Source organism: Peromyscus leucopus, chromosome 1 (assembly GCF_004664715.2).
Source record: "Peromyscus leucopus breed LL Stock chromosome 1, UCI_PerLeu_2.1, whole genome shotgun sequence".
Classification (NCBI taxonomy): Eukaryota; Metazoa; Chordata; class Mammalia; order Rodentia; family Cricetidae; genus Peromyscus; species Peromyscus leucopus.
Window position 1 is genome coordinate 4,514,963 of NC_051063.1, and position 24,946 is coordinate 4,539,908.

General features: G+C 53.3%; 1 protein-coding gene across 6 annotated transcripts in view; it reads left to right on the forward strand.

The window, feature by feature from the left end:
* Syt7 (synaptotagmin 7) overlaps positions 1-24,946 on the forward strand; it is a 61,403-nt gene that overhangs the window by 5,294 nt on the left and 31,163 nt on the right. For all 6 annotated transcript variants that reach the window (XM_028884272.2, XM_037204626.1, XM_037204634.1 and 3 more), the window contains exons 2-3: positions 18,129-18,232; positions 22,507-22,586. In XM_028884272.2, the coding sequence (XP_028740105.1) occupies positions 18,129-18,232; positions 22,507-22,586 (184 nt within the window). The remainder of the gene's footprint in view (positions 1-18,128; positions 18,233-22,506; positions 22,587-24,946) is intronic.

The following is a 24,946-nucleotide window of genomic DNA, read 5'->3' on the forward strand; positions in this document are numbered from 1 at the left end:
CCTGCCAACTTGGCTACCTCTGAGGCTTCCATCTTCAGGGAGCAGGGCCTCACCTAGCAGTAAGCACGCATGGGTGTGGACATGGGATGGTTGTGGGAGTATTCTGTATACAGATACAAGATTACCATGATGCTGTGTGGCTGTGTGTGTGTGTGTAGCTGTGTTAAACTGAACTCATCTCTGTGTTAGTGACTCTGTCTGATTCAATGCATGTACGTTTGTACCCCTCCCCAAGATCCGAAGAGAAGGACTGTCCCCTGAATCAGTAGTTACCCTGACAGTGACAAAACCAACCGTATTGTCAGAACAGCGTGATGCTTCTGGCCCTGCTCCTTCCAGTGTCCTTGGAGCTTGGGAGGATGAGGGCTTCTGGGGCTGCTTGATGAGAGAAAGGGGTGACCCTGTTCTTCCCAGTGGAGGAGGCAGAAGGGAGGGTCTGAGTCTCGGCTTCAGTAAGCTTCCATAGCTACTGTTTGCATCAGCAAAAAAGGGGGCCTCGGGTTTGCGCACCTCCGGGAACCCCAGAAAAAAGAGAAGAGGGGTGCCAACGAGTCTCTTCTAACTGGTTGGTGGTGTGTGCGCCTGCTTCCTGCCGGGGCTGGGTAAGTGAGAAAGGGGTGCCTGCGTGAAGCCCCAAACAGGGGAGTAGAGGAGAGAGCTGTGTGGCTAATGTGTCCAATTAAATTACTTCAAACCCTGCCGCGGCAGCTGCTCCCGGTGGGGCTCTGGGTACAAATTGGATCCGTCTCATTACTATGGGATAGTGTCAGCAGGGCCAGAGAGCTGTGGCTGACTTGGCCAGCCCAGAGCAGGCCCTCGCGTGCTCGGCCCAATCGGAGTACACCAGGGCCCCCTAGAGGAGTTGCTCATCAAAACACCCCGTGGGGTCTCTAAGCCCAGTGAGATATTAGGGTTCCCTCTCTTTCCCGTGCCTGACCCTATGAGTAACAGGCCCAGGACCCCTCTGAGACCCTGGTTCCTTCCTCTAGGAATGGAGTAGGTTGTGCTCCGCAGGGCGCGTAGCTTAAGGAATTCCTTCTCGGCTCACCCAACACCTCCCCACCACTAATATTAGCAGAAGCACTGAAGTAGCAGCCTCTTACTTGCGGAGCACTCGGTATATGCTAGGCGCCTTACGCATGTGCTACCAGGGGTGCCTTGCCAAAGCCAGGGCCCTAGACCCACCTGCTGTCCTCGTGAGCTCCTGTATAGGTAATTGTTGCTGTCTCGCTCTCCCCCTGCTGCCTCAGTTTCCTCCTCTGTGAAATGGGCATGAGGATGCTTCTTCGCTTCTGGGTGCCTGGAGGATGAGGAGAGATGAGGCAAAAAGAAGCAGTCATCCCAGAGCTTCGCACGTAGTAAACACTCGTGGTGTGGAAGGGCAGCTGTTATCAACATTACCCCGTTCTGAGAGATTGATGTGTGGGACGGGGGTTCCGGAAGCTCCGGGGAGGACATGTATGCCACTTGCTCAGTGGAAGACTTTGGGGAGGATTTCACCGAGGCCATGGTAATCAGTAGCTGTCAAGATAACACAGATTTGCGGGGTGCTCGCTGTGTGATGGATGCTCTTCTAAGCACGTGACGTGTCCGTTGTCGTCGTCAGTACACCCTGGCAGGGACTTGCAATTAGAAGTCAGTTCGGGATTCCAGCCATGCTGCAGGATCCAAGAGCTTTGGGTGCAGAGCTTTGGGTCCTGAGGGCCAAAGAAGAGCTTGCCATAGAAAGAAGCACAGGCCAGGCATTTGGCAATTGCGAGCAAGCACACACGAAAGTTCAGGGGCCTGAGAGGTCTTGGCCAGTCGAGGCAGTGCCTGAACTTGCCTGGAAGGGAGATTCTGGGGAGTGGTAGTCCAGAGTGAGGCTTGGGAAGGTAAATTGGGCCAGATTGGGAAAGGCCTGGCTTCAGAAATTATAGAATTATTGACAGGCGGAGCAACAGGGTCTCGTGTATTCCAGGCTGGCCTGGAACTTCTACCGTAGCCAGAGAGGACCTTGGGCTTCTGGTGTGCTTGCCTTTACCTCCCACATGCTGGGATTATAGGTTTATATCACCACACTTAGGTTATGAAATGCCAAGGATTGAACCCAGGGCCCTGTGCATGCTAGCCTAAAATTCTGCCACCCGAGCTACGTTCCCCAGTTTTGTTTGGCTTTCGTAAGGTAATGGAAGCCTTTTGAACAGATCGCCGTAAAGAACTATAATGGTGTGGCAGTGTGGGAGATGGGAAGCTTGGCAGCAAGCTGGCAATGGAGTTAGAGTCTCATCAGGGAACACACCTGCCCAGCTCTGTCTCAGGCTTCCTGCCTCATTCTCTCACCCGAACAGGGTTGAGCCCAAGGCCTTAATTTTTCAGGATTCTGCTGACCTGGGTCCTGGCCTTAGCAAACCGGTGGTGGGAAGTGGGCAGTCAGATGGTAGCCAGTGTGGATGAGCATCAGTAAAGACCCTGAGAGGACCTTCCTAGCACCGGGGTCATTAGAAAAGGCCTCTCAGAGGTGGGTGGGGAGCCAAAGTGAGTGATTCCAGGGCCCCAGGGACATAGGCGATACTGCTAATGATTAGTTCTGCACCCCACCCCTCACTTTGGACATCAGGGTAAGGCCATAGCAGGAAGCACGGAACTCACACTCATGCTGCCAGGTCTGGGCTCCAGAGTCTCAACAGAGCTAAACTGTCTCCGTGACAACTGGGCAAGCTACTCCACGCCCATGGCCCCTGGTACAGGGGCCCATTTCCACCAGGGTCTGGATATATCTTCCTATTTCCTTTGAGAACAGTCATCCCAGGGCAAACAGCTTTACACTGAGGTGCTGGCAGCACACATACATGTGTTGGCATTTGAGTCTGTGTGCCCATTCATACATATGAGTGTGTGTGTGTGTGTGTGTGTGTGTGTGTGTGTGTGTGTGTGTGTGACCTTATTTTCTAGGTTGTGTAGGTGAGGAAACTGAGGACCAGAGAGCTAGAGGATCTTGGCTGGGTTATTCCACAAATCAGAATAAAGAATTTGAGTCATTCTTAGTCCATAGGCTGGGTGGTAACCACTGAGCTATGCTGCCTAGCACTTCCCTTGTCCTACTAGGATCCCAGCCAGCCTGTCTCTCAGTCCATTTCTCAGAAGGGAGTGCTTAGAGTTGGCTTGGCTGCAGAGTCAGACTCAGAGGGTGTCCCAGCACCTTCGTGAGTGCTTAGGGCTGTCCCCTATAAACCCTTTACTCTCCAGTCCCTGTGAATGGAGTCGAGGTCCCTTTCTGTACTGTTTTCATTCTTCTCCAGGCGAAGTGGAGGGATCCTCTTGCCAGAGGATCTGGGGAAAAGGGGAGGAGCCCCTCACTTACTGCTTGGCACCTGCCAGCCTGGGAGGAGCCCAGTGAATTGTCTGTGTGGCCCTCCCCAACCTCATTCCTCCTTCTCCAGCCCCCGCCTGGTTGGGGAGGTGCGAAGGGAGCGATTTCACAGCCTGTCAGCTGAGGCCTAAAAATACCCAGAACTCTGAGATGTTTGGGCAGGGGGAGGAGAGCGTAGGGACCAGGGATGGGGTGGAGGGGTGCAGTTAAAACTCAGCCAGAGGGGCCCTGGTGGTACCATCACCCTGCTTGGGAGTAAGGGCTAGACCCTCTGTTCCCATGTCCCCCATCTGTCTCATTTGTGGAAATGACTAAGGGGGGCTGGCACCCTTAGGGCTGTGAGAGCTGAGCTATGACAGCCAGAACCGAGGGAAGACTTGGTCTTTAGTAGGAATCATAGACCCTAAGCCCCCCGGAGCCTTATGCAGATGCCTTTTCCTCCCTTCCCACCCCCAAGTTGGCTGGCATCTTCAGGCCGTGGGAGCCAGGCTGTGCCTGAGCCTGCTTCCTTCCTGGAGAAGGTGCCTGCTTCTGCTAGAGGAGAGGCGTGAGGAAGGCAGTGGGGATGGAGAGCCAGCAGGTGTGTGGTGTGACGTGCCAGCCACCCAGGCACTAGAGGGAAGCAGAGGAGAGAGGGTGTGGTGGCCCACGTCACTACCACGTGGCTATGCACAAGGTCTCCACTAACCAACCAGAACACAGAAAGGTGTGTGTGTGTGTGTGTGTGTGTGTGTGTGTGTGTGTGTGTGCGCGCGCGTGCGCGCGCGCGCGCCTAAGCACATACCAGAGTTGGCCTCTTCTTGGTACTGGAATACTTGTGGGCATATGTGACCCAGTATGGCTATTTTAGGTAGATACTGATTAAGAACTGATGAACAGGTAAAGAAGGATAAGTCACATGCAGGGAAATGACCAAGAGAATGCAGAATGGCAGGCAGACCACTGGGGCTCTGGATCAAAAAACAATCAGATTCTGGGCTGGGGGGGTGGCTCAGTTGGTAAAGTGCTTGCCTTGAAAGCAAAGGACCTGAGTTCAGTCCCCAAAACACACATTTAAAAACAAAACCCTGACGCAGTGGTACACCCTTGTAATCTTAGCAGTGGGCAGGAAGAGACAGGAGGATTCCTGAGCTTGCCAGCCAGCCAGCCCAGCCACCTTGGTGAGCTCTAGGCCAGTGAGAGATCCTGTTAAAAAAAAAAAAGACAAAACAACCCCAGGTAGAGCTGGCGTGATGGCTCCACGGGAAAAGGCACCTGCCACCAAGCGTAATCCTGTGCTCAACCCTGGGACTCACATGATGGCAGGGAAGAAAAGCTACTTCAAGCTGTCCTCTGACCTCCACATGCTTGGTATGGTGCCTGCATGCCCCTCAAACAAAATAAATAATAAAGATGTAAAAAACAAAAACAAACAAACAGGGTGGACAGTTCCTGAGGAACATCATCCATGGTTGTCCTCTGGCCTCCACAAACTTATACACACACACACACACACACACACACACACACACACACACACACACACACACACGATGCACTGGCACACCCATGGGCTCCTGCACAGGTAGACACACACGTGATGGGTTTCAGGTCCCAGACCTGCTGTGCACTGATTCTCTTTGTGACCTTCGGTAGCTTAACCTTGCAGTACCTCCATTCCTGTTTGTGAAATGGAGATAGCGGTGCTGCCTCTGGGGATCTTGGTATGTAAACCACCTAGAACCGTGTCTCTCGGCAAGTCGGCACCACGGCGTGCATGAGCCGGCCGTCACTGGTATCTGGTCCCTACTCTTAGACGTTCCAGGTGAGAGCACCAAAACCCCAGAGAAGGCAGATGACCTACCTGAAGTCACACAGTAAGTGGCCGAGCTAAGACTATATACACCTAGGCTGTATACAGTGCCTAGAAATGGGACTTACTGAATGCGGGATCTCGTAAGAGTGCTCCCATGCCAGGCGGCGGTGCACGCCTTTAATCCCAGCACTTGGGAGGCAGAGGCAGGCAGATCTCTGTGAGTTCGAGGCCAGCCTAGTCAACAGAGCAAGATCCAGGACAGGCACCAAAACTACACAGAGAAACCCTGTCTCGAAAAACAAACCAACAAGAAGAGTGCTCCCTTTCATGCAGCAAGAAAAACTGCAGCCCCCATTGGCATTTGGGGCCTAGATTTTCAGAGCTGGGAACTCAGATAATGCCATAGTGAAGTGATCTTCTCAATGGTGGGCCTCAACATGGCTGACTGGCCACCAGGTTAGAATCATTTCACTAGCTAGTTCTTCTGACTCTGTTTCTTCACTATAATAGGGTGATAGGGTTGTCATGGGGATCAAATGGAATCCCACACATCATGTGTTAAGCGGGTGACATACTGTGCCTAGTAAGTACTCAATAATGGTAGCTGCCATGGTCGCCTTTGCAGAGCCCTCCTACCCAGCACCCCCCCCCCCTTTCCTTTTGCTTCTCTTTCAACCCCTGGCCACACTTGCTCCCTTCCATGTGGTACACATCAAGTTCTGACTTGCTGGCAGCCAAGATCAACATTCATCTGCTGTGGCTGCCCAGCAGAGAATGGGACCCCCTACTGGGACTTAGCCCCTGAGTCCTCTGTGTCTGACTTCCGCACTCACTGGCTGTATGACCTTGGCCAATCACTACTTCTTTGTGTGTTGATCCCCCTGCTGAGACACAGACAGGCTGCAGCTCACAGCCCCCACACGCACCAGTTATGTTACTGTGACCCAGGAGGGTCCCCTGCCTCAGTCCACTGGAAGAGGTTACAGGTTGACATGGAGGAAAGTCAGTTGACTGTCCCCAGAATGTGGAACATCTGGGGCATGAGCTAGCTGGGTGATCATCGTGCCCGCCCGCACCTGTGGCTGTGTAGGAAGGTATGCAGGCCCGGCTGGCTGGGTGCTGACATTGGGGAGGCTCAAGGGCGACGATGTAGAAATAGCCCTTCCTGGGGCTCTGGGAGCTGCCACTCCAAGTCATTCTCCCGCATTCTCCACTCCTCCCTGGGGTTTCTTCCAGTGATTCCTCCTTCCTCCCTGTCCTTCCCGTCTCCTTCTCCCTCTTGGAGTCTCCTAGTAGCTCCCTCTCTGCCACCCTCTTTTGTAATCTTGGCCATCTTACGGGGTGCTTTCTCTCTCCTCTCTGAAGAACGGAGATCTGTCTGTCTCAGTGTCAGTTCCTTGGAATTCCTTCCTTTATCCCATCCCTTCCTGACTTCCTTGCAGCTATGTTTTCCCAGGTATTCTGGCCCCTTCTGCTGCCCAGACCTCTATTACTCTGCATGGGTGTGTCTAGGCTGCTTCTAGCTCCTGGTCTCCCTGCTCACGCCCACTCAGCGCCCCCCCCCCCCCCCCAGCATCTTCCCCTCCCTTCTCCATGTCCTTGAGACTCCTTGATCCTCCACTGCCCCCACTGCCCTGACCGGCCCTGACCCAGGAAGTGTTTGTGACTAGTGCTGCCACTCACTGCCTCCACACACCCTCATCCCTGTGGGTTGAGAAAGGGGTCAGTCCGGGGGCCCTGGGACTGGCAGCCTCGCTTCCTAATTAGCAGGAGGTAATTGCCTGGAAGAAAAAAACCATTTAGAATGAGACTCCAAGACTCCAACTTAAAGCTGAGCCAGCTGGTGGCCTCTAGGGAGCAGGAAGAAGGAAAGCAGCCTGGGTCAGAGCCTCAGAAAGCCTCGTAGCCCCCAGGATTTTCGAGCCTTGTGTACCCAGGAGCCCTGCCTTGAACAAGTGGGAAATACGTACTATGCGGCAGGCCCAACACCTTCAATTGAGTTCTGACTCAAAATGAGACTTAGGGCAAGCCATTTATTCCTCTGAGCCTTAGTATCGACTCCTGTGAGGTCATTCCTGCCTGCCCTCACCCCTCAGTATCACCAGGCTCAGTTCAGCCGGCGGCTATGACAACACTTAGTAAGGCTATGAGTATTGCTGAGTGCTAGGTGCCACCGTCTCATCCGTGTGGCTCTCAACTGAGAGGGGAGGGTGATGAGAGGAGAGAACGGTCTTGCAGATACCCGAGGGATGCTGAGGCCTCGGGAACACTGGAAGGTAGCTGAAGTTTAAGGGTGGAAGGTAGGGTCTCCATGTCTGCCAGATCACTCGGGGCTCCCTCCAGCTCTCCGATCCTCACTTTCTTCATTCGTGAGAGGCTGACTATGGTGCTTCCTCCGGTGGGTGTTTGTAAGGCTGAAGGAGATGACGTTTGCAGGACTCTTAGCATGTCGCTTAGTAGGTAACAAGTGCTCAGTGATGGCTCTACTATAATTAAAGAAAATTAGCTCCACTCCTTCCCCGGATTCCGAGAATCTGTGCTTCAGGATTGTCTTTGGTGTTTTTATGTTTGTTCATCCTGAGATAGGGTTTCAGGTATCCCAAACTGGCCTCCGGACCCACCTGCCTCCACATCCTGAGTGCAGGATTACAGGTGTGCACCATTATTCCCAGCTTATGGTGTGCTGGGAATCAAACCTAGGACCTAGTACATATTAGGTAAGCAGTCTACCTGCTGAGCCCTGCCGCTAGCCCCGGAACCCTGCTTTTTGTTTTGGGTGACTGGGGGGAGTTTCTTCAGCCAGTCTGGCTAACGTAGATCTGTAGAATCACCAAGCACAACTACTTCAAAGAGAGCCTCTCACCTGTAGAATAGGCCTGTCTCATGGGTATGGCCTCCTCTCCAAGCTCCTCACTTTTTTCCTAGGGAAGGGCTGTGAGAAGGTTCTCATTTGGGTGGCTGTTGGGGATGGAGCCTCTGCCCCGGAGGGAAGCAAATCATAGGGGTTTCCTGGCCTAGCAGTGGGAGGAAAGGTTGGTGTTTGTCAAGTCAACACCGCCCACCACCTGGACGAGGAATCAGCATTTCGGTTGGTGCAGTCTGGTCATCTGTTCAGTCTGCACTGTGACCCGAGCAGCCAGGCGCCCAACCAGGCTAGGACAAGGACGGACGAGTTGGAGCGTGCATGTGTTGGGCAATGATGCAAGCTCAGAGTGCCAGATTGCCCTAGGAGCAGTGAGGGGGCGGCGGGGGCCAGGCCTTCTGCCGCTCCTTCCCGGCGCACCCTGCACCACCACTGGGGACCTTCTGTGCGCCTGCTCTGGGTGCAGTTCCAAGCCTGCCACCAGGAGGCAGTGTGGCAGACTGCCTAGAGGGAAGAGGGCGTGGTATTTACGTGAACCGAGAGACTTGGGACTCGCTGGGACCCCACCGTCTAAAGAAAAGGAGCTCCGGAGGTCTTCTGGTGGCTTCAGCTGGGGGTTGGTCAGGAAGGGACCGTCCGAGGAGGAGAGAGCTATATAGCTACTGCGCTATAATTGTGAGAAGGTTCCCGTCTCGAGTCCTTCTCTATGGGAGCAGTGAGGAGGCCACAGTTCTGGGACTGAGGACTGTTCAGCACCAAGGACAGGGATAGCCGGGCCCACATCTGTTTCAGCACCACGGGCAGCACTGAAGCACTCGGCTGCTCAGTCCTCCTGATCACTAACCCTGTGACAGATACCTTGTAATATAGTGAAATAGCAGACAGGAGGGACACCCTAATTTCTAGCCACAAGGCTGAGGACAGAGAGCGGAGTGAGCAGCCCAAGGTCACCCAACTGATGAGAGGCAGAGCTGGAGTCAGATCCCCACCAGTGTCTCTCCATCCTTCTTGCCCACATCTGGAGTCCCTCTCTAGTTACTTCTTACCTTCTTAAACATCTCTGGAAGCTGCTTCACATAATCTTGCATCTTCAAGAGCCCTTGAGCTGGCAAAGATTAAGTGTACTCCCCTCCCCCACCCCATACCCTGGCTGAGTACTTGAAATCCAGGATGGATGAGTCCTCACTCATGTGGCCTTTGTGACTCCGAGCCTCAGGTGGGAGGAAGTCAGAGAAGGACAGGTGCCCTTCCTGGCCCACAAGGAAGCCTGTAGCCTGGGGAGGTGGAGTTGAGTCACCAGGATGAGGAACTGTGTGCAGTGCTCTGAGATCCTCCAATGAGATACAACACAGCGTTCCAGCCCCAGCTTCTGTGCTGCCGTGTATTATTAATAACAATAAGATGCTGATTTAGGCCAAGGCACAACAATGCATTATTCATAGGAGTAACTAGTGGTCAAGGCTTGTACTTAATCATCACACATCTCCGATCCTGCCCCCCTGCTCCACACTCCTGCCGAAGAGGCCCTTCGTGTGAGCTCCTCCTTTCTTGGGCTCCTGCTGCTCTGATGGATGCGATCGTTTTCATGGCTACCCAGGCAGCTCATCAGCTTTGGGAACGAGGTGGGCAGGGAGAGCAGCAGGTTCCTGGATAACTTGGCTAGATACCCTGCATGGAGCCGCCACTTGAACCTGCCCATCCTGAACGGCCTTGATCCTGATGACTTCCGGCCTTAGCAGATCTTTGTAGTCTACAGCCCGTCTCCCCTCCTTTAGAAGCTGAAGGCCGGCACTCAAAGCTATCCCAGGCCAGGGACTGTGGGACGGGAGAGTGGCTGTGATGTAGGGAGGCGGTGGCTGGGCAGAAGATGCCCTCGTGACCTCCATTAAGTGTGATAATGGATGTGAAACCTTCGGTAAACTGTCCAGCATTTCACAAACTGTTCCGCACAGTACAAATGTGAGCCATTATTCCCTAGGCCATGATGATGTCTGCTGGAAGAGAGAGCAGAAATAGGGGAGGCGTGGATAAGACCCTGTCGCTTGCCAGGCCTCACCCCCCGATGAGGAGTCTGAGTGCTTGTGGATCCTGACATGTCCCTGTCCAATTCTTGCTGGACCTGCTTTTGGCCCATCCGGGTAATCCTTCATTCGCTGTTTACTCACTTGGCATCTCCTCTGAATTCTAAACTGTCTGCGTGCAGCCGGCCGGCCGGCCTCTGCGGCCCCTGCCAGCATGCTCTCCCTGGCTCACTCACACATTATCTGCTTTTATTACAGTCAAGATTGAGGAAGCTTGCTTGTGTTAAGCCCCTATTTTCAGCTACTTGTAACTTTCCAAAACGCTTCCCCTCGGGCCTCCTCTTGTTCTTGCCCCAGGTGAGGCCCAAGGTATTGTGGGCTCCTCCACTGCTTTCTGAAGGACATTCAGAGACAATGTCCAGAGGGCATGGGAGAGGGCCAAGACCCAGCTTTCCTTTGAAAGGCATGCTGGGCTCTCTCCCCTCCTTTTTCCTCTTCTCTTCTCCCACCCATCTCATTTTCTCTTTGCCTTGCAAGGAGAGAGCTGCCAGGCTCCAAGGTGGGTGGCCTGGAAGGAGGAGTTTCGGAGTGAAGAGAGGACAGAAAATCCTACTGACTGCCAAGCAGCAGAGCTTTGCCTGCCTGCTTGGGTTCAGGGTTTGGCTCGGTGGTTCTGCCTTCCTTTCTCACCACTTCCTGGCTTTCTGGTGTGTACTGGGCTGGAGAAAGAAGGGAGGTGGTGTGAATGTAACGTTCCCATGTCCACATTACCTACCCCAGGCTGGTAGGCTCTGTTCACTTGTAAATACCTCCCCCCCCCACAATGTCCACATGCTCAGCATGCACTTGGAGGGGGCTTCCTGTGGAAAGCCATGGCTCCAGCTTTCACTGCCTTCCACCTTGGACATCATCCTGGGGGCTGAGGGAAGTGCAGGTGGGAGGAGGCAGGCTCAGGATGGGAAGGTGCTGGCAGACGTAGACCCAACCACTCCTACAGTGCTCCTCTCTCTCTCTCTCTCTCTCTCTCTCTCTCTCTCTCTCTCTCTCTCTCTCTGTGTGTGTGTGTGTGTGTGTGTGTGTGTGTGTGTGTGTGTGTGTGTGTGTAGAATAGTGGCTGTACCCTAATCAGTACCAATGATGGAGTCCTGGGCACACCCTCAGATTACTCTCTGTTCTTTCCACTTTCCGACACCTGCCCCCCCCCAGCTTCTTCTGGGACTCTTAAGCAGGGTGAGCCTCTATCAACTGAGGGTGCTTTATCAGGCAAGCATCTGGGGGAAGATCCTTAGGCAAAATATACCAGAGAAGTGTCTGAAGTGCTGGGAAAATTCAGCCCTGGCTCCTTCTGGGCAGTTCTTGAAGAAGAGCCCTGTCTTAGTTTAGGGTTTCTATTGTTGTGATAAATTACCATGACCAAGAGCAACTCGGGGAGGAAAGGGTTTATTTTATCTCACAGTTCCATATCACAGTTCATCATTGAAAGAAGTCAGGGCAGGAACTAAAGACAAGAACCTGGGGGCAGAAGTCATGGAGGGACACCATTTACTGGCTTGCTCCTCATATAGGTTCCCACTTCTTAATGATTCTAGCTGTGTCAAGTTGGCGAGAGAGAGAGAGAGAGAGAGAGAGAGAGAGAGAGAGAGAGAGAGAGAGAGAGAAGGAAGACGAAGACTAGCTAGGACAAGCCCTTTCACTGACTTCTTTATCTAGTGTTCACTCAGTCTCTTTCTTTTCCCTCTAGCCATTGAGTGATTTAAGACACAACACTCCTAGTGGACAGCAGGTGGGACATAGGTCCTGAAGACCTCAAGTCCCATCTTGGTTTTACCTCTCTCTTGCTGTGTGCTCCTGGGCAGGCTCTGAATCCTTCTGACCCTCAGTTTCCTTCGCTGTAAAATGTGCATAAGAGACTTACTTTAGTCCCAGCACTCAGGAAGAGGAAGCAGGCGATCTCTGTGAGTTCGAGGGCAGCCTGGTCTACATATTGTGTTCTAGTACTAGGGATACCTAGTGAAACCCTGTCTCACTCCCCCTTCTCCCCCCAAAAGAAATTTATTTTCAAAGAAGTGCTGAGGGCTATGAACCTGACTTGGTGCTATCAATGACTATGGTTAAAAGTACTTGGCAAGGAGATCAATGGCATACACGTTGGGGATACCAGAAGGAACCTCCAGGAAAGGGGACAGTCCAGGTTGAAAGTGATGGAAAGGCATAGGCAGTATCCATGCCACCATCCATGAGTACAAATGTGAGTGAATTTTGGGGGGACAAGCCTGTGTATAGATTTCTAGTGGGCCCAGTAGCCTCCCTATGGTATGATCTGGGCTACATGAGCCAGGAAGACAGAGCATTACCCCCCTGGCCCTGGTTGAGGGAACCAATCTATGCCTAAGAAAAGAGAATGAGACAGAAGGTCAGTTAGTTCAAGCTTGGAGGAAGAAGACACTGCTGTGTCCTTGGGGAGGGCTTCCTGAAGGAAGTGGGATTTCCTGGAACTGGATGATTTCATGCATTTATTTAGCAATTGTCTCTTGCAGTCTGTCTATGGATGTTTGACTGCAAAGATCATGGATCTGGGGTCTCAGCCCTCCAGGTACTCCAACATGGAAATGATATAGACAGCTAATTATGAATCCCAAATGGTGAACTGTCATACTTCTGGTACCTAGATAGGCCTATGGGACGCAATGAAGACCATCTTTGGTCAAATGCCTTGAAGAAAAGACTGTAAGGAACAGCCATCCAGTAAACTTGACACAAACCTAGACAAATCTAGGAAGAGGTCATTTTACTTGAGAAAATGCCTCCATCCAGATTGCCTGTAGGCAAGTCGATGGAGCATTTTCTTGATTAATGATTGATGTGTGAGGGCCCTGTCCACTGTGGGTGGTACTACCCCTGGACAGATGGTCCTTGGTGTAAAGGAAAACAAACTGAGCAAGCCAGGAGGAGTAAGCCTGTAAGCAGAGTTCCTCCATGGCTTATGCTTCAGTTTCTGCCTCCAGGTTCCTGCCCTGCTTGAGTTCTTGCCCTGACTACTCTCACTGATGGAGTGGTACCTGAAAGTGTAAGAAGAAATCAACCTTTTCCTCCCCAAGTTGCTTTTGGTCATAGTCTTTATCACAGCAATGGAAACCTAACTAAGACACCATGCAAAGCCTCCTAGGCATAAAATTTGGGCGTACGTGGGAAGAAGTAAAATAGGTGTGGCTGGGTGGTACCATAGAGCATATCTTGTGACATGGTTCCACCCGGAGGGAGGCCACGCTCGAGGGCCTTTGGTTATCCGGACCTCTGCTTCTTCCCCCATCAGTGGGGAGTACTCAATAGCTCAAGGCTCTAGAGATGATATGCAGAAACTACCTGGTGTGGTATCTGCAACACTAGGTGTCCCCAGTGGATGTTGGCTGTCATTTAGTCCTGTCAGCACTACACCGGGAGGTCATCAACTGGAAGAGAGAGCACTGAGACCCACCCTGGGCCTTGCTTGGGTTATACACATGGCCAGTGATGGGGCTGGGGCTTGAACCCAGGTCATGAGCTTCCAAAGCCTACTGTGCCTACTCTGCTCCACCTCGAAAGGAAAGAGGATGCAATATGTGAGTAGACAAATGATGTCTAACTTAGGAGCAAGCGTTTCAAGCCAGAGGAAGCACCCGAAAGCCCAGGCTTCATGAGTGATGGAGTGGACTGGACGTCTGCTCATGGCCCTGGCCATGGGCATGCATGCATATGTGTGTGTGAGCATGAATATCTGAGTTAGGGATGAGTCTCCGTGTCGCGTGTCCATGCGAGGGCTGCAGAGTCTGTATCTGTGCTCTTTGTACATATACCTGCCCTCCCCCCTACCAGGCAGCCAGTGAGCTTGCCCTCAGAAGTCCATTGCTTCTCAAGCAGCTTCCCCAGGGCATCCAGCAGCCCGCGGTCCCGTTTGATTCTGTTCATCCATAAATCATGGCTTGCTGAGGAGATGAGAGGCGGTGGAAGCAAAGCCTTACCAGCCTGAACCGGTCTACAGTTCACACCTGAGGCCTAGCCTGGCTTCCAGCTGTTGCCCCTACCCCACACCCCCATGTCCCAGCTCTTCCCCCTTCCATTCCAGAAACAGTCTCTGATGCCTGCCATAGTTAAGCTTCTAGAGGGCCACTTCCTCAGGTAGGGGTGGAGAAGCATGCACAGAACCCAGTAAAATGTTGACCCTTGGCCTCTGCTGTCCTGGGGAGAAATGAGAGTGGACCAGTTCGGTGTTTCATTCACTTCTCAGTGAGCCCAGCTCCCTGCCCCAGATATCTCGGGTCCAGGGCACAATGCAGTAATGTTATGATAATAGCTAGCGTTTATTGCTTACTCTGGGTCAGGCACTGTGCTAAGCACATTATATGTGCTAATTCCTCTTAGTCTCCCAGTAGTCCAAGGAAAACGGTGCTATTATTAGTCCTTACTTACAGGTAGAGAAACCAAGGCATGCAGGGATTAAGTCACAAGGCTCAGAAGAGTCTGAGCCAGAATTTGAGCCCAGAAGTCTGGTTCTAGAGCCACGGCACTTAACCACTATGCTCTAAAGGCACAGTGCAATGCTGAAGCATAAAGCATCAATTCTCGTTTGACAGATTATGGGAGCCTTCATGGAGGGGTTTTCATCAGGGTCTTGACAACCCAAGGGTCTGAGGGGCAAAGTCTGACATGGGGAAGGAATATACAGGGTCCTGGTTCAGAATGTGCATGTATGCCTCTGTGTGTGTGTGTGTGTGTGTGTGTGTGTGTGTGTGTGTGTGTGTGTGTGTGTGTGTGTGTGTAAGAGAGAGGCTCTGAGACTGTCATTAACGCCTCTCCCATCTCTTCTCTTCTATCTTGTTTGGGTGACAAATGAGATAACATATGCAGGCATTGAACATTCAACAAATATTTACTGAGCACGTCTTTGTGTGTCACCAAGGATACTGGAGTGAGTGAAGCGTTGACAGCCTGTGTCTTCACAGGTCCTGAAGTGTGGTACACAGTGGGTGCTTAATAAATGGCAGCCCCCGGGCTATTCTTACTCCCAGAGGCCTGGGAGTCTTTCTCTTTCATGCTTCCACCAAGTATTTATTGAGCACTTACTATATACCAGGTTCCAGCATCCATGATGGAATAGTGTGACCTAAGGAATTGATCTCTGCCCCCATGGAGCTGACCTGCTAGAGAGTTCTATGTATTGGCATTGGGCCCCCTTCAGAAATGGGCCACCTCCTTGGTTCTCCTTTCTTTGAGGTTTGCTGGAGGGTGGTATGGGCAGGAGGACAGGACTCAGTTTGATCATGAATGCTGAGTTCCCATGTGGTGACATGCCCAGCACAAGCCTGGGCAGAGGGGGCAGCAGTATGCCTGAGCTCACCCCTCCCTCCCTGGACACCCCCTACAATTGGTCCAGCAGGCTGGTTCTGCTTAGTTCCTGGTTTGCCCTGCCTCCCAGATCTCCCAATGTCATCTGTCTGCCCTTGTCTGTGTCTCACCCCTGGGGACCCAGGATGTCTCTTCTGCCCAAGGAGAGGTCGTGGGACTCCGCCCTGGGCAAAGGCTGACTAGGGCTGCAACATTTCCTTTCCTCAAAATGTTAATGTGCTGACGATAAGGGGACTTGAAACCATGGATGTCATCTGAGGCAGGGATAGAAGAGCTGGGGCGGCTTTGCCTGGAGAAGACTTGCAGGGGACATGAGAACTGTCGGCAGGGATTCAGAGGCCTGTCATGTGGCAGAGCTGCCCGAGGGCAGGCTGAGGACTGCGTCTGCGAGTTCCAGGGAGATAGATTGGACTCAGCACAAGCTACAGCAGCCTCCTCGATGGTGTCTGCAGGAGAGCTAGCCTCCTGCAGGAACAGCTCCTTGTCACCACCAGGGCTGTCCAGAGGGGACCATGCATCATGGGGCCTGTCTCTGTGACTTCCAAGGTCCCTTGCAGCCCAGGGACACAATGACTCCATCCTCCAGGAATGGCTCCTTCTGGCTGGCAGGCGAGAACACGTTTGTGCCCCTTGATGGTAACAGTACTTGAGGGCATGCTGGCCAAGGACATCTTGTCACTTTTATTCCCAACATCAGTGCAATTTGTAATGGCAAGCATTTGTTTCACCCTGCCTTCAAGGGCTGTGCAAAGGATGCTGAGGGGGCTGAGGGATCTTGTGGGGGAGGAGTCAGCTCCTTGAAAGATAATAGCATCCACACTGCAGGAGACCCTAGAGCCATCGTTCCAGAAGGATTCAACTTTGCTCAGCGTCTCCTTCTTCAAATGTAATTTTCTTCAAAAGCCTGAGATGTGAAGCCAAGGGAAATGATGCTGATTTGATTGGAGAGGACTTCAGCCTTCTCTACTCAGAATCTACCTCTGCAGCCCCCAAGAGAGTCCAGGGAACCCTAGGTGTTCCAAAGAACACTTTGAGAACCACCAACCAATATCCAAGGCAAAGAATATGGACCCTGAGACAGACTGCCTGGGCTTGAACCTCAGTTCTCATCCACGGCTGAGTGACTGAACATGGTATCACAGCCCCTTACGCCTCAGTTACCCTATCTGTAAAATGAAACTAACTTATATTCCTTATCTCACTGTTGTCATGAGGATGAAGTTGTCCCTATAGGTGAAATACCTGGAACTCCTGGCTCATCCTCTGAGCTAGGAAGGGTCAATTCTTTCACATATTGTGACAACGATGTCCCAGACATCAAGGGCTTGTCCGTGGCCATAGGGCAGGACCAGCTCAGAGCTCATAGTTGCTGCACAGAAAGCTGACAGGAATTGGGCTTGGGGGTTTCCTGTGATTAGGAGTGATCACCTGGCTGGCAGGTAGTGGGCTCCTGAAGGCTGTGTAAGGGTGGCGTTTCCTGGGAGGTCTAGGAAGTTGATTTGGCCCAAAGAGCCTTCAAGAAAGAATGGGTAATAAATAGGGTCCTCGGGGTGCTGCAGTGATGGTAGGAGGGAGTGTAGGGGCTGAGAGTGACCACCCAGCTCTCCTCTATGAGGCGTCTATGCAGGGCAGACCCAGAGGAGAAGAGAGGCAGAAGCTAAAACCACAGGAACCAGGGCCAGACAGATACCGTCAACTCTTAATTACCACAATCACTGGCACCGAGAAGCCCATGCGGGCTCCTCTGTAAATAAACTGCATCTTCTTGATTTAGGACACATCCCAGTGCACACATATTTAGAGCTCATATATGCTCCTTGTTGCTTTTTCTCCGCTCACTCCCCCACATGGTCATTTTTGGTCCAGGTTTTGTGTTCTGTACATTTGTTTTGGGCTAATGTTTACAACCCCCTGTGAGGAAGACGGGGAGGGGGGAGGCTGTTAAATCTGCATTTCCAGAGGAGAGAACTGAGTGCTCACATGACTTATTCAGAGCTACAGAGTTAGGAAACAGGATCTGTGCAGAAACCTGGGGCTTTCCTCCCACAGTGGGTCTCCACCCCTAAAACATGAGACCATAGAATGCTTACAATGGACGCTTCAGGTGGCTCTTGTGAGCTTCTGGGACCTTACAAATAATGCTGAGGAGGCTGGAGCCAACAGGGATGAGAAGGCTGGAAGCAAGCCAAGGGGCTTAGACTGGAGCTGACAGAAGAGGGCTTCCAGCACAAGCAAAGTTGAGTTAATGTGGGCAGAAGATCCCAGAGATTCCCTTTTGATTACACATGTCATTGTTGAGTCTTGGCCAAGCCCTTAAGAGAGTCTGGAGGTGCTTAGAAGGCAGATGGCCTTTGGGCCTGTTTGCTGTTCAGAATTGAGTGTGGCATGTGGAAGCACAGGAAGGCCACACAGAAGCGGTGCTCTTCTAGAGTCGTCGATGGACCTAAGGGGCATCAGTGTGTCCTCTCCCTTTGAAAGGAGTAATGTTTAGAGAATGACAGAGTGTCTCAGCAGTGTGTTTCTTCCATTTGTACTGATGAAGAAGCCGAGGCAGTGAGCAGGGAGGACTTCCCAGGTTTAGGCAGAAAAAGCAGAGCTGGCTGGGTAGTGGAAAGTGCCAGAAAAAAAAAGGGGGGAGGGGGTGCTTGTTCTGGGGCCTCTGGGATGGAGAGTGGCCCTGGTCCATAATGCTCTGACTGTGCATGTCCTCCTCAGGGGCGCCCACCCGCGATGTCCTGCTGGTCTCTGCCATCATCACCGTCAGCCTTAGCGTCACTATCGTCCTCTGCGGCCTGTGCCACTGGTGTCAGCGCAAACTGGTGAGGCTCTTGTGGGGAGACCCTTTGGGGCTGGGCCTGACCCTGCTGCCCCTTGCCATTCTGCAATCGCTGGCTTCTGAATTCTACGGAGTGCCTAAGCAGATGACCTGTCTGCCGACAGGCAGGGACAAGTGCACAGAACTTCGCACCACGAGCTCACACTTCCTCACCCCCTTCCTTTGCTTGGGTCTTGGTCCCATACATCTTTTTACACCCGGAGGCACACGCATGGGGACACATTCGTAGAGCACTACACTGGCGGGCGGATGTGCTCACATGCTCCACCTCACGCATAAAGAACTGCAGATACACACGCACAGACTGAGAATTGAACCCCCGCTTGTCTCACTCCCCTTTCCCTCCCCACGCCCCCCAGGGGGGCGTGGCCAATCCTCATAGCCTTCTGACCAATGAGAAGGCGCCGCCTGCCCCGCCCCACCCCCCCAGCCGCCTGCACATCCATCCTGATTCTCCTGGTTTGTACAAGCACAAACGGCTTCTTTTCATTTTTAACGAGGGCTGGGGAATTAACGAGCGGGATTAGGCTATCAATAAGTAACGAGACTGTCAGGAGGGACATTCATCACCCGAGGGCGCCGGGAGGGAGAGCTGTGAGCCACCCGTTCCGCCAGCACTCTGCAGCTAGGCAAGTGCCGCTGTCCCCGCAGGACCCCCTTTCCGGGCCCTTCAGCTTGAGTCCTACCTCCCACCCTGCCCACGCGAGCAGTGAGACTTGTAAGGGATACAGGGAGTGATCTCAATAGAGGTCCGGAGATGTCCCAGGTGCAGGCAGGGATCAGACCCCCCTCCACCCCTCATGCCCACCCCCGCCCCCGGCTCACAATGGGGTGATTGGGGCAGCATACTCAGAGGACCATAAGGACAAGCTGAAAGCTGAGTCATAGGCCCTGAGTGGGTGGAGGCTGCATGCCCCACTCCCATGTAGGAAGAGAAGGGGCAGTGCCTTAGGAAAGAGTTTGAGGTCTGGTGAAGAATCTGTAGGGAGAACCTAAGAAGCTGATAACCCAGCATGGCTCCTTCAAGAAGGCAAATTTGTTTACTGGGTGAACCTCTCCACCCTAGGGTATTGATTGGCAGCTCCCACCCCTGTGGAGGAAGTACAAGCTCAGCTCCCTGTGTGAGTGTGACCCATCCCCTGCTGTGGGCAGGACTGTAAGCTAGCTGCCCTCCATTGTCCCTTGGTCCACTGTATCTGCCTCAAATTTTCAAGGGAGGTACTCTAGGGAGCTGGGCTTCGTGCTCTGAGTACCAGTGTCTTCCGAGACCATAGAAGTGGCTGCTCTGCATACACCGAAGCCTGGTGTGTGCCTTGTTGCCTTGTAGGGCCAGTTAGACTGTTCCTGCCTGTCAGTGTTTGAAGGCAGAGGAAGAAGGTTGTATGAGCTAGTGACTGTGTGTGTGTGTGTGTGTGTGTGTGTGTGTGTACGTGTACATGCTGCTGAGCAGTGGGATGTGTATCATTTTCTCAGATCCTTGTGTAGCTGAGGTCTGCCCCATGTCCTAGTCTTCCCTGCATGTGCACTATGCCACTCTGAGTGTTTGTGTGTATGTGCGAAGACACCCTTTCCAAGACCAGAGTACAAACGGCCTCGTCCCCCCAGCACTCATCTCTGATGGGAACAGAGTATGAGACAGGTTTGTTTGAAGTTGGGGACTTCGGGGGTGCACTGGGCGTTTGGGAGGTTCTGAACCAGCAACCTCTCTGGCCTCCAGCCAGAAACCTTCCCAGGGTTCCAGACCACAGTTTGTCTCCCTGGACTTACTCTTCATAGAACATTGCTTTCTCACCCCTCCCCCACCCACACCCACACCACCCCAAGCTCCTGACACCATAGATCCCAGATGACAGGACCCTCTTTACCCAGGCTATTTCCTTGGTCTTTAAAAGGAGCTTAAAATGCTATCCTCACAGACAGCAGCTGGGCTCTCCTTGCCTTCCTGTGCCCTCAGCCCCAGTGACATGATACCTTGACAGCCTAGATCCCATTTCCAAACATTAATAACTTCCCTAATCTTCAGCTGGCTTTTTCCAAATCATCCTGGCAAGTCCCCTCCCTGACAAGTAGGCTAGTGCCATAGAGTTCCTCTCAAGCCACCCAATATCTCTGGAACCTCACCTAGGTTTTCTGTTAATATGGGTTGTCCTATGAAATCCTCACTGCCCCTCCTGCTCTGGGTCCTGTACCACACAGCACCCTGGCTCCTGCTGCAGTTAGTCACTGCAGCCAGCAGGAAAGGTTCCCTGAGCTGCAGAAGGGAGGCAATCGGAAGCTCTCCCAGTGCCCTGGACCATCAAGATCACCAACCCCACCCCTGCCTGGCCTTGAGGAAGGGGCAGCTGGACATTCTTGGAAGAGGGTGCTAGCCAGGGCAAGCTCTCTTGCAAATACCTGAAAGAAAGAGGAGAAGGTGGATGGAGTTCCAAGGTTTCCCTCAGAAGGGCCCTGTACTGCCCAGATGCTGGGGAACAGTGGGGCTCTGGCTCCTGCCTAAGGTCCTTCCGAAAATAGCCCAGGGTGACCACAGCATGGCCCCACCCTGGTGGTCTCATTCAATGTTGGGAATTGTTTCAGATTTGAACCCCTAAGTAATGAATAATGAGAAGGACCAGAGAAATGTGCAGGAGGGTAGCTCTGTGGGCCGGAAGGACCCCGCATCTCTGTATTTGAGTTTGATGATTTGAGCTCAGGTAAACAGCTTGAGGCCCGAGCCCCAGTGAGGATGGGGAAATAAGACGGCACTTCCATTTGGTAGTGAACTACCTGTAGGTGCCGGGTGCCACTCTAGGCGCTAGAGAGTGAGCAGCCTTGCCTGTGTGTGGCTTTGTGCCAGGATAGAGGAGCTGACAGAAACAGAGAACGTGATGCTATCTGGTACCAGGAACCCCTTCCCCATTGGACCCACCTGGTGACATCAGACTAGTCCAGGAGGGAGGAAAGAGAGGTCAGAGAGGGTAGAAGGCCTGGCCAGGGTGATATGGGGCACGGGTGGCCCTGCCAGGGCCAAATCAAGGTGCCCTGAGATATAGAGTTGCTGCAGGTAATATAGAGGGAGAGCTCTGCCCTCCACATATCCCTGGGAGCTTTGCTGCGGTTTTCCCCCAGATTCCCGTGGCCAGGAAGGGGCTGCAGCTGGTGGGGGCATGTGGGAACACGACTGTGGCAGCTTTTATTCTGTATTTGGAAGGATGGAATAATTGACTGTTATGGCTGTGGTGTTGGTGCGCATGAGGGAATGTTGAAGCATGCATGCGCATGCCTGCATACATGTGTGTCTGTGTGGCTGGGTTTGTCTGTCCCCACTCAGCTAGGCCAGGGCCAGTTAGTACCCAGTGGTAAAGGGGTCTGCAGGGCGGACCTGGCCCCTGTTCAGCCTGCATCTTCAAACTGCCTGCACCAACCTGGTGCCTGGCCCAGGCCTGAGGCCCATGGGGTGTTCGTGAGGATGCTTGGTGGCAGCCAGGAATGTTAATGGGGCCGGGCTCTGCATGAGCTAAATTTAGAAACCCAAACCGAGAAGGTGAATGGTGCTCACCTTCCCAGCAGCAGGCCTGGTCGTTGCTATTCTTCCCCTGCACTGGTGGACCCAGGATGCCCATCCCAGCCCTGCTTCTTTTCTGCTCACATTGGGCTAAGCAACTCTGGGGCCTGCCCAGGGGTCAGGCAGCTTTGGAGCCCCCAGGGTCAGGATGTACTCTCTCTTCCCAAACTGATCTCTTACAAAGGCCTTGTCCCTGCCTCCTAGCCCCTAGGGCATGAGGACCCCAGCGAGCCCCTAGGCAATGTCCAACTACCCTGGCAGGTCCAGGCACGTGGCCTCCTCCCCACCCCCGCCACTCACGTCACTGGCCACTGCCAACCTTGCCCTGCAGGATGCCGCCCCCACCATCTGGGGGTGGTGACGTGGACATTGTGACGTGGCCAGGCGCCTGAGAGCCGTCTGTCCATGGCAGAGGGAACTGTGTTTCTGGGAGCTGGGCCAGAGGCCCAGGAGACAGGCAGACAGAATGGCCTGATACCTGAGGGTCAGGCATGAAGGATCGCTTGTGGGCAGAGGCAGGTCCTAGATCCCCCAGGGTGCCCAGCCATGGGACAGCTACCCCACAATGACAACAATCCCTCACGCTGACTCTGGACTTTGTTGATGATAATCTAAATGTTAGTCTCTCTCCTTTCCTCCGGAGCCCCTGTTCTGGGGAGATGGGGAATGTCCAGATCTCCCCACAAGAAGTAACCCGGATATTGTCTCCACAGGGCAAACGCTACAAGAACTCCTTGGAGACGGTGGGCACGCCAGACTCGGGGCGTGGGCGCAGTGAGAAGAAAGCCATCAAGTAGGTGCCAGGCTGTCAGTTTGGGGGTACACAGATAGCCCAAATGGGAGAAGCCCCCTCTTCCAGTACTCAGACCTGGCCACACACATATCTAGTATCTCCCTCACTCCCTGAGGCCATGACCATGCCCACCTTCTTGGTCAGAACCATGAATAGTCCCAGGGCCCCCTTTTTCTGCTTATGCCCCAGACCCTGAGATTCTGGAGACTGCAGCCTGCTTAAGGCTGCCTCTCACCCACAGCCCTGTATGTGCCGTACTGATCCTTTCATCCAGCTCTTAATGTCACACACACTGTCCCCAACCCCCCTTCCCCAGGCAGGCCCATGAATCCTTCAGTCTCCTCCCTGAGACCCTACTTATGGGCTTGGAACCCCCTCCTCAATAGGCTGGGTTTCTTTTCTCACTCTCCACACATGCTCCCAGGGCAACCTGGAAAGGGTAGCAGACAAATCATAAGGACCCCTGCTGGCCTCAGTGCTGAGCCCCAGGGGGAGTCAGGCCCATGGGGAGAGGCTCTGCCCTCCTAATGCATCTTGTCCCCCTTCAGGTCCTACTGGTTATACCCTGCCTAGGGTTCCCCACTAAGATCTAAGAGCCTAGTCTATAGACCAAGACCACCTTGGCCAGCACTCTGCTGAGAGTCACTGGGAAACAATACAGAACTCCCTACTCAGGCTCTGAGAATGGAGCTTTCTCCACCTTGCGCTCCATGGAGACCAGGCCTTCATAGGGAGTTCTGTCCAGCCCGTCTGGATGGGATCAAGCCTGCTGGCCAAGGGGCTTTGCCTGGAAGCTGAGCCCCCAGCCCTCCCCATATCCCTCCCCTGTCAATTCAAGGCCCTTCCCCTGCACCCCTGCACACCCTTGCCCCCCTGCATCTATCATTCTTCCCCTCGCTCCCCATCCCTTCCTGAGGGCTTCCTCCCTGCCCCTCCTTTTTTTTTTTTTTTTATCTCTTGCTCTGACCCTGTTTGGGGCTTTCATAGAAGTTGTAGTGGGGGTTGTCTGAGGTGGGGGATGACTAGAAGGGTGGGCCAACTAGGGCTTGGGTGGGTGGAAAGCTCTGGAGGAGACGCCGGGGAGTCTTTGAAGCTGAGTTTGGTTGCACACTCTCGTCAGCAAAGACAGGAGCTGGTAGGGGCTATTGCAGAACACGGGCTTGGAGCTTTCTGAGGTAGGGGGTGAGGAGGGTCACGTGAGGGGGAGCAGGAGGCCACCTCCAGTCTGGGCTATTTGAAGCCCCAAGTGAAGACAGATGATCATAACCTTCCCAGACAGGGGTGCTCGTGACAGGGCAGGCATTCTAGAGAGGAGGATGTCAGGGCAGGAAGCAGGCTGCAGCCAGGGTCCGCAGCCTGAGCCTGCTTCCACCTGATGTGCTACCAGCCGCCCTGCCCCTGACGTAGACGCCACTGCTCACATCTGTGTTGTGCTAGTCCCTGTCCTGGGCCCTTCATTTACCACACAGCTCCCCGCTGGCTTAGGACCTCCTCCAAAGGAATCGTGCTGTCAAGGGTTCTGGGACACTGTGTTCTTCAGCAGTGCCTCCCAGACTGTGTTCCTCAGAGAACCTGTGTCTTAGAAATGATTAGCACATCCAGGATTCCACAGCCAACCAAGTCTGGGAAACACTGCAGACTCCATCTCCCTTTGGGTGATAGTGATGGCCATTCACGCATTTAAGACTCTGACAAGTTCTGCAGTAGAGGAACCAGTTTCTCCAGCCTTCTTTTATGAGGGAATCTTCTTTTCCAGTACCATGGTAGAAATGCCAGTGGCCCCAGAACTCAGGGTGGTGGTGGGGGACAGCCTGGCAATGATGCTGGGTGGATCTTTTCCCTCCAGGACCTAGATTGGATGGAGACCTGGAGGGGCATGAGGTGGGAGACTGTCAACCAGATGCATTCCTTTAACACCTGATGCAGGGAATCTCCATGCAAGCAAGGTCTTGCTTGGGAGTGGAGCCAAAGGCGTATCTCTGATGGGCATGAGATCTTTCGTAGAGAGAGGATGTTCTGCTGGAGACTATCCTGCCTCCCTCCCCTCCCCACTGCTCCCCCTGTCTCTGTGAGCTGGCTCAGCCTGGGCTTGAACTTTGTGCATAGACTCCCCTATGAGACATTTCCAAAGTGTATTTAGACAGTCAGTAACCATCGCCAGTGATAGCCAAGGGCACCATCTCCTCTGGGCCCATGGTGGCAGCCCAGCTTCTCATCTTTTTTCTTCTCCATTCCTAAGTCTCAGATGGAGCACCAAGGTCAAGATCTAACTAACTCTCAGGGACATGAGAAGCAGCTCCCCTGAGAACAGTTGATTCTTAGGGGAGAATGCCCCCATGATGCTGGGCCTCTATCCATGC